The sequence below is a fragment of the Carcharodon carcharias genome, chromosome 9 (genome assembly GCF_017639515.1).
Source record: "Carcharodon carcharias isolate sCarCar2 chromosome 9, sCarCar2.pri, whole genome shotgun sequence".
Taxonomy (NCBI): domain Eukaryota; kingdom Metazoa; phylum Chordata; class Chondrichthyes; order Lamniformes; family Lamnidae; genus Carcharodon; species Carcharodon carcharias.
Window position 1 is genome coordinate 21,574,194 of NC_054475.1, and position 9,470 is coordinate 21,583,663.

The 9,470-nt window shown below is 35.7% G+C and overlaps 1 protein-coding gene across 1 annotated transcript; it reads right to left on the reverse strand.

Annotated features, from left to right (window-relative positions):
- Positions 1–1,008: 1,008 nt before the first annotated feature.
- il10 (interleukin 10) lies at positions 1,009–9,070 on the reverse strand. The gene is made up of 5 exons (XM_041195925.1): positions 8,880–9,070; positions 8,131–8,193; positions 6,975–7,127; positions 3,238–3,315; positions 1,009–3,148 (listed from the first exon to the last, which is right to left on the reverse strand). Exons 1-5 carry the CDS (start codon positions 9,036–9,038, stop codon positions 3,059–3,061), a joined length of 543 nt encoding a protein of 180 aa, XP_041051859.1. The 5' UTR covers positions 9,039–9,070; the 3' UTR covers positions 1,009–3,058.
- Between the last annotated feature and the right edge of the window lie 400 nt (positions 9,071–9,470).

Consider the following 9,470-nt stretch of genomic DNA (forward strand, 5'->3'; position numbering starts at 1 on the left):
AATTTTGTACACCTCAATCAAGTCACCTCTCAGCCTTCTTTGTTCTAAGGAAAATAACCCCAACCTATCTAATATCTCCTTGTAGCTACACTTTTCTAACCCGGGCAACATTCTTGTAAACCTCCTCTGCACTCTCTCCAGAGCTATTGCATCCTTCCTGTAATATATATTATAGAAATGTCTACAATCATTTTTTAAAATTTTGTTAACCTCATAGTGCAAAGTTGAAATATTCAGCTTCAGCAGCATTATTCATCATTCCTGGAATGATCCTGTATGTGAGCCAATACTGTATTTGAAAGTTGTGATTTGTAGGAATATTATTAATAGGAAAGGGATTAAGATAAGCAAATTTATAATTAGACAAATTTATAACCAAGCATTATTTGGTGCCTCATCTGTTTTTACGTCCTTGGTTTAAAATGTTGAAACAATTTTGAGTAACAGTTGTATCGTGTACTATACTAGGCTCAAGCACATCATCTATGCTGCACTTCAGTATGATATGGAAGGATTGTTGGAGTTGCAGTCTTTTGGATGAGATGCTAAGCTAAGCTGCTGTTTGCCTGTTTAGATTGATGTGAAAGATGCCATGGTATTATTTGCAGGGCAGGTCTACAGGCCAATGTCTAGTCCTCAAGCGACAACAACAAAACAGATTACCTGGTAATTTATTTTGCTGCCTGTTTGTGGGACCTTGCTTTGTTGGCAGTTAGATTTACCTACATAATAGCATCAGTTCATTGGCTGTGGAGTGCTTCGGGTTATAATCACAATGTGAAAAGCACTATAAAGCTGCAAGCTATTTCTTTTAGTAAGACACTGATGTAGTGAGAGCTCCAGTACAGAACCTGAGTGAGATCCTATTGTCATTCACTTCTATGCATGATATTTGATCAAAATCACCATTTGACCAATGGTGCATATTCAGCAATATTCCATTGCTTCTCATTGTATGTTATATGAAGGTAAAAGCTAAATAAATGAAGAGACATGTAATATAAATGAAGCATTGAATGGTGTTTATCCAGACAGAACAACCAAATACATTACAATTCATATGACACATAACATGAGGTTATGACACATAACATGAGGTAAATCAATACATTAAATAAGATGGAATAATCAATGTTTAAACCCTTTGAACATTATGGGAGCTTTTTCCAAAACAACAAGAATTACTTTTAACTTGATATAGTAAGTAACATAAAAATGTTTTGCATTCCATATTTCTCCCTAATTTAGAATTCATAATATTCAGCAGTAGATATGTTTCAGAAACAGCCTGTCCTGAAATCTTTCAGAGATTAAGTAGCTCAAAGGGGTCAACACAAATGCTACATTTTACTGTAAAACATATAACACTGAAGTTAGTTATTTCATTCATGAACTCCAAAGTCACTGTCTCAGCTTGCAATAATCTTGAGGTAGGCTGGTTAACAAATACGTGCATGAATTGTACCAACATTTACAGAGATTGTATTCCTGCCAGTTGCTTTGTGCATCTTCCCCCAATACCACTGGGACAACTCAGATGAAAATAATGAATGATTTATTTATTGGTAGCAAATGAGTTTTATCTACTCTTCCCTCTTTCTTTTGCATTAACACACAGATGTATGTGAATTTGACAGTGATGTCAGATTTAGTGTGTAGTTTAGTTCCAGATGCACTTATAAACCAAAAACATTTTCTGCACCAAAAAAAAAATGCCTGGGCCAGAAATTCATCTCAGGCAGTGGCCCAAATAGGCTGTATTGGATTGGCTACCTATTCTACGCAATGTTGAATGCAATGGAACTGAACACCAAGCGTTGCGTATAATGATATTGTCCATTTTCTGTCACTACTTGAGATGAATTTCTAGCTTTTTGTCTTTAAATGGTTAATACATCATGAGACAAGATTTTAAGTAATTTAAAACCCATTCACTTACACAGGGTTCAAAAGAACTCTTGTGTTCACGGGTTCAGATGAGGGAAGTTTTACCTAAACTGACAGGGTGCTGGGGAAAGAAATATTGATATCTGAGGATATAATACACAAGAGTTTTATATTTTAAACTAGCCTAAAAGATAAGTTCAAATACTGCAAACGATTACTGGAGGCAATAACCTATAATTTATAATAAAGTACACACAAGTGCACATTCATTTGAACACTATAAGTATTCATACAATGTCAATAAATAGTTGAAATAAATTTGGCTGTGTCTAATGCTGCAAACTTTGAAATGGGTGTTAAAGAATTACTGATACAGTAATAGATGGATTTATGAAGATAACTTGAAATTAAAGTAATTAAAACTCCATATTACACTCATAAATAGTATAAAAATATTCTATTTAAAATATTTTAGCTATGTATCAAACTGTAAGAGCAGAATGTTTTCTAAGTTATATGAACCAACAGGAATAGCTGATTTTAAATCTATTTGTTACTCTTGAAACATCTGTCAAAAAAAATTGCTAATCACATCATCAAAGATATCTCTGTACAAATATAGAAAAAATATTATTTGCAGTTCTCGTATTTTCTCTGTTGAAAAATAATAATTGAATGAAATTCATTCATATATAATTTATATTTAGATCCGGCAGTCTCAGTATGAATTCTAAAGGTATAAGGTGAGGGGAAACATTTTCAGACACTGTTAAGAAACTGTTTCCTTGTGAACTTCTAGCACAGGAGTTTTTTTTTGTGGTTAATTCATTAAGGGAGAACAAGGGTTAAATAAGCATAGAACCAGCACTTTCTTACAAGAAAGCAGAAAAAATTACATGGCACATTATGGCTGGACACTCCTGGGTAATCTTAGCAGATGGTTACAGAGTGATATAACCTACCCCACTCTCTCAACCAGATTAGGCATTGGGAGAACCAAAAGATCTTTTTTTATTTTAAAAGGGACAGCAAATTCATCACAATTTCTCAATGATGTTATGAATTAAATAACTTCTGAAACCGCCAAGTCTAAATATAAATATCACTTTAAATACTAGTGACTTTGTTAAATCAGGAAGTGTTGGTTCCTTTAAGTCAGTTCTGCAGTTTTTCAATTCATTTTCATCCTGATGTAATGCTGAAGCCAGTCAAAAAATTTGTTGAGTTCTCCTACGGCTTTGTACACCCCTTTCTCCTGCAACTGATAAGCACAATAATACAGAATTAGACAATGAAAACTTTTTAAAATCATCTCTTCCATGATGTTTTAGTACATAATTTCTTTCCTACCTTCTCGTATATTTTATATATATTCTCGATATATGAACTAGGTCTGCAGTTGCACAGGTCGCAATTGAAGAATCTAGGCTGAAAGATAAAAATTTATAAGTTTACTCAATGGCTGATTGTTGTTTATCACAATTGGATATGAAACATACTCTAATACTAAAATACAAGCATTGTTTTAAGTCTGATATAGTATGGTGTAGTTTGTGGACTGTAAACAGTGAGAATACCAACTTAATTGTAATTAGTTTGAAAACAACATTGGCTAGAAAGAGCATCAGACAGAAAAATGTGTGAAGTTGATAACAGCTATAGGTAACTTCTATTCTGCAATAATGCAGCACTAAGCAAGAATTGCTCAGGCATTCGAAACTAAATCTTCCATTTATTTTATTCATGTTTCAGGACATCACATTGTGTATTTTATAGTATGGAAAGTGTCATCTCCTGCAATACTGGCCTACATTAAAAAATGAAATATACCACCTAGGCTACACTTATGCAATGATTATTGCTGGTGTCAAGTAGTTTCACTTTATATGTATGCCAGAGTGATGCTATAGAGTATAGCAGAATGAAACTCCCTGGCACTGTAGTCAGGCCCCAACTCAGGACTTACACTGCAGCACCTCATCCTCAGAGATTGTTGCAGATTAAATAATGGCCTATATGAGTGTAGCCAACCACTCAAATGGGTGTGGGCACATTCTGAAAGTAAAAAAATCCCATTCAGTACATAAGTGTTAAGTAACACTCAAAGGGAAGTAGCAGCTGCTAACTGTTACTCTGCCTCACAATCTGGCTAAATGCACTTTTGCCATTTATTGCTGAATCACCTGAGTCAAAGAAAATCATGAATGCTCATTTTTTAGACATAAAAAATTTATTTGTGCAATATTATTAAAAGGTATAAGTGCCCAGTGCTAAATTTGAATTTGACCAATAATACCATTGCAAAGTTGGTTGCCATTACGTTTGATCAGATAGAATCACATGAGTTACAGTTAACAAAACAACTAGGTCAGCGCTTCTTTGCTTCAATTCAAGCCCTCAATTTGCAGCTGGTGCTGTCCCACTGAAAATTTGCATTCTTTGTTTTCACATAGACTTTTTGCAAATGCATTCTAGCTGCCTGGTTATCTGGTTAACGGTTTTCACAGCAACAATGGTGGTACATTCATTTAACGGTTGCTTTTGTTTCATTCTGAATTGCTGCAAATTTTGGGCTTTGTGCTTCTTTTGTAAACTATAACTTTCAAGAGAGAAGAGCTGCCTACATTGACTTAACCTTGTATCAGAGGTAAATGAAAGCCTTTGCTTCTGCAAATTAATTTGAACAATTAAACACGAGCCCTACTCTTTATCCATTGACCCTGTCTGAATAACCTTAAGATAAAACACATTTAATTGGAGGCAGTTCAAAGAAGGTTCACTAAATTGATTCTTGGGATGCAGGGGTTTTCTTATGGTGAAAGGTTGGCCCTATATTCATAGGAGTTTAGAAGAAACTTTATAAGATCTGAAGGGACCTGACAGGGTGAATGTTGAAAGGCTGTTTCCCCTCAATCCTGGGGAAATCTAGAACCATGGCGCAATGTTTTAGAATCAGGGGTCTCCCATTTAAGACGGGGATGAGAAGGAATTTCTTTTAAATTCTCTACCCCAGGGAGCAGTGAAGGCTGGATCATTCAATATATTCAAGGCTGTGTTGGGCAAATTTTTGATCCACAAGGGAGTCAAGGGTCAGACAGGAAAGTGGAATTAAGTCCATGATCAGATCAGCCACATTCTTATTAAATGGCACAGCAGGATCGAGGGGCCCAATGGTGTATTCCTGCTCTTATTTCCCTGCTGAAAACTGAACATAAAAATGTCACTTTCAAAACATGCTGGTTATTGTTTCAGAAGTGTCTGTGTATCACTTAAAGGGCACACATTCAATATTTAGCTTGCAACTAATTGCAACAGAGCCTGCATTTACACTTATATGCAAAAAGAATGAGAAGCCCCTTTTTCCAATGTCAGTTTCTGCTGAAAGTGTTTTCAAGCTTTTAAGTTGCTGCAAGGATCTTTCGAAAGTGGAACTTTTATATGGCGACTCATGCTTTTAAGTCAAGCTCATTACCTCTTCCCCACATTCCCTTCTAAATCATTTCTCCTTTTTCATTGCCTAATTTCAAAGTGGCTAGAGGGATTGTGCACCAAAGAAAAGCTAGGACAGTGACCTCCCTTCCTGTTCTCCACTTTGCTGTGTGGATAGAAAATTGGGAAAGTTCCTACAGATCTTGATGAGAATCACATGGTGACAATGTATTTACCTACTAACTAAATTAATTTTCAATACCCTTTTGTCTGAATAAATATATCCATTTTGCTTTGTCTTCTATTTAAAAGGGCCAAAAATCCAAATATACATATCAGGAATTCATGGACAATGTGGTTAGTTAGACGTTCAAATGAGTAAGTTGTAGGAATTCTTGTGAAGTTTACAGTTAGGTCAGAGACCAACTAGAAGAAAAGGACTTTATGCCTCTTCATGATATTCCAAAATGCTCCAAGCCAATGGGCTACTTTTGAAGTGCAGTCACTTTTATGTATATAAAGACAAGCATCAAGGTCCCATGAACAGGAACTGAATGAATGACCATAATCTAATTTTTGGCAGTGTTAATTGAGGAAGGGATGTTGATCAAGACTTCTTCAAATGGCGTCATGGATTCATTTACGTTTATGAGGCCCCCATTAATGTCTCATCTGAAAGACGGCATCTTAACTATAGTATACTGTCAATATTGCACTGAGATGTCAGCCTAGTTTGTATGTTTAAGTTATGGTGGGCTTGATCTCAGAGCCTTCTAATTGAAAAGAGACTGACCAAAATATCTTTAGAATGAGTTAACAGAAAAGTGTTTGTTTTAAGGGCATGATGGGGTAGACCTGGTACTAGAATAATCTGGCAGTGCAAATTGCACACTCTTTATGGAATCCACCTATTTTTTGTTCCATTAATTTCAAGGTGAACCTGAAAACTTTCCCCATGTGTCAGTAGGGTTGGTAGGAGGGCAAACACACAGCAAAAATAGGAAGGTTGGGGGGGGGAGGGCGTTGAATGCATATTTATAATTCTTCTCCCGCTATTTCATAGGAAATATATAGAAGAAATTTAGTTGCATTTGGGGAAAACGGTTGATGTTCAGTTAATCACTGCACATCAAGATGGAAACAGGTTTTGTGTATTTGTGATAGGGCAAAAATAGTTTCACTTAGATTTTTATGAATATTATGAAAGGGCATTCAAACAGCTGCAAGGTTCTTCTTCATACAATTTTTTAAAAAAAATCATTCATGGGCTGTAGGCTTCATTGGCTGGGCCAGCATTTATTGCCCATCCCTAACTGCCCTTGAGAACGTGGTAGTGAGCTGCCTTCTTGAACCATTGCAGTCCATGTGGTGTAGGTACATCCACAGTGCTGTTAGGAAGGGAATTAAGGGAGGGACACCTGAAACAGCGACGGGCATAACAGCGAAGCAAATTGGGCACAGGACCTCAAGCCCAGAAATTGGTATAAGTTATTCCCATTTTACACTTGGAAACCGGTGCAGCACTTATCCATTTCTCCCCTTATTCTCTGATATTTTGATCTTGTATTCTTAACCAAAATAGAAATTCCAAAGAACGGCACCCCCAGTATTTTAAACATAGTTATAGTGTAAGGATAGAGGCAAAATCTAGTACTTACACAGTTTTGTACATTCTCTTTCAACTCAGACAGTATGTTTCCAATTTTACTGATGTTGCTATTGATGGCTTTATGGTGGGTCTTGGCTGCTGGGATTACAACCCTGAGGTAGAAATTCAGCAATTCCTTCAAAAACTGACATCCTTCTCGGCCCTAAACATTTCAAATGCCACCATTATATCCTTGCAAAGGAACAATTCACAAATAGGAAACAACAATTCTGTCACTAAGTTGGAAAAATGCCACAATCTATATCCTAATTTAGAAAATTTGCATTTACACAATCCTCATTTTGGAGAGCCATAACCATAAGCCAAAACCTCATGAGAACAGGACACTTTTACTGGTTTATTGTTAAATGGTTTCATTTTCCCTTTTTTTGACCTAATTTTAAAATGAGCAACTTCTTCCCTCAATGTTCCACTATATAACAACTGAGAAAACGAATAGGCAGAGGACTTATTCCAAAGGCATTACGAATGCTTGCTTTACTGAAATGTGTTTGCTTATCTTCCCTGGGTAATGCTTGATCTTCACTGGGCTGTCTCTGATGCTATTATTTGCATATTGGATGCTTCATTCTGGCTGGGGTTATAATTGAAAAAAAATGTACATGCACATATTGATAAATTACATATATGGTAGGTGCAACAGCAACGACAGGGAAAACCAGTCAATCCGAATATCCACTTGCTGAAATCTGTGTGATGGTTAGTTATCCTCATGTAGCATCTGGGAAGTGTGAGGCGCTTGCTTGTGGGCACTGATATGCACAGGATTGTGATTATTGCCAAGTATGCCATTGATGCTTCCTGTCAGTCCATGTGACTCTTATTCTTCGGGCATGAGCTTTCTCTACATACTGTTTATTTCCGATTGGTCATGCGGCGAACAGAACGTTCTCTGTGACTCAGCCCATCTCACATGACAAATCAATGCACTATGAGCCAGTTGTCACTATTGGCTTATCTTTACACATTACGTCTGCTATAGCTCAGTCACTCAGCATTGTTACCATTATTCAAAGCATAGGATCCTCAGCCACAAGTACAAACAATACAAGGATTTCCCTGTAACAGAACTCTGCCAATGAGCTGCATGCATGTCTAATTTTTCTACTTTATACGCCAATCAATTCATGTTAAACTTTCCTCACCTTGAATCCATGATGAAGGCGGCCTCCCAGCAATGTTATATGAACATTGTCATCTTTATTTTGCTATAAACAGCAAGAAATTAAAAATTACTAAATGCAAAATTGTTTCCAGTGAGCAAGTGTTACAGGTTAATTAGAACCAAGTCAACTTGCAGCAATGTACTGACCTAGACTTATTACAGTAAAGACTCATTTTGTTGTTGACATAGTCACATGATAGTTGACCCTGACACAATGTCTGGTTTGAAGCTTTTTTTAAATCTTTTTTTTTCTGAGTAACTGCAAGCATTTTGGATTACTGTCATCCACATACCTCCAATTTTCCTGCCACAATCTATATCCATATTTTTCATATTGGGTATTGCAAAGTAAAATTGAATAAATCTGCACATTAAATCTTTTCAATTGCAGTGTTATCTCAATTAAAATGCAATCCAGGTTCTCCACTTTACAAATAATTGACGTCAAAGCTAATTTAACTATTTGATCTACTTTAACATAATTATTATTCTAGCTTTTTGAACTTGCATCTTCAAATCTAATTTAAATTATTTTAAGTCCTAAAAAACTGTTTGGAATGCATTCACATGAAAGCAAATTAAAGAGCTCTAATTATTCCTTGTCACAGACTAGTCAGTGAGAGAATTAACTCTCCTGCAATTTATAAATTGTAATGTACTAGGCTGTAATTTACAAAGAGTAAATCATTCTCCACAACTGCACAAAATACATTTTATTTTCGTACTTACAAAATAAACCTTGATTTTCCGATATGAAGCTCTAAGTTCTTTGAGGTGAGCAGGGAACATAGCGTAGCTGAAGCAGTTATCACCCGACTGTTCTTGCCTGCAGTAGCAACACTGAATGCTAATCAGTGTGTACAATATAACAGTGACACACTTCATCATTTCTGTCTAGTTTGCACAACACTAAGTTTATGTGCACTAAAGCATATAGCGTGCTTACCTTGATTCTTTCTTTATATATTTCTTTCGTGACCACTATTGGTTTCTTACTTCCTATTGAAATTTCCTGTTGGTTATGTATTATTTGAGGTTACTGTCAAATTTCTAAATGTCACTCAATCTTCCCGTCAGTTTGAATTTTCCATTAGCCCCTATGAATATTAATCATTGTGAAATCTAATGGCAGAATTTTGTTATATTTCAGACTGTATTCTTTTTTCTCTCAACCTAACATTCTACATTTTTGTTGTTAACTAATTATTTTAGCACAATTAACTTATAGCTCCCTAAATAATTTTCTTATAAACCTTAATTCCCATTTTTTGTCTGCAAACATTTCTCTTCAGTTTGATACCATTCCAGCAAGTTTACTCT

What these genes read in the sequence shown, in the direction of transcription:
- il10 (XM_041195925.1), bottom strand. Translation starts at nt 9,038, where the DNA reads ATGATGAAGTGTGTCACTGTTATATTGTACACACTGATTAGCATTCAG. An exon ending in GCCTTCATCATGGATTCAAG is followed by an intron (nt 7,128 to 8,130) that starts GTGAGGAAAGTT and finishes TGAAATGTTTAG; the next exon opens with GGCCGAGAAGGATGTCAGTT. An exon ending in TATATAAAATATACGAGAAG is followed by an intron (nt 3,149 to 3,237) that starts GTAGGAAAGAAA and finishes TGTGCTTATCAG; the next exon opens with TTGCAGGAGAAAGGGGTGTA.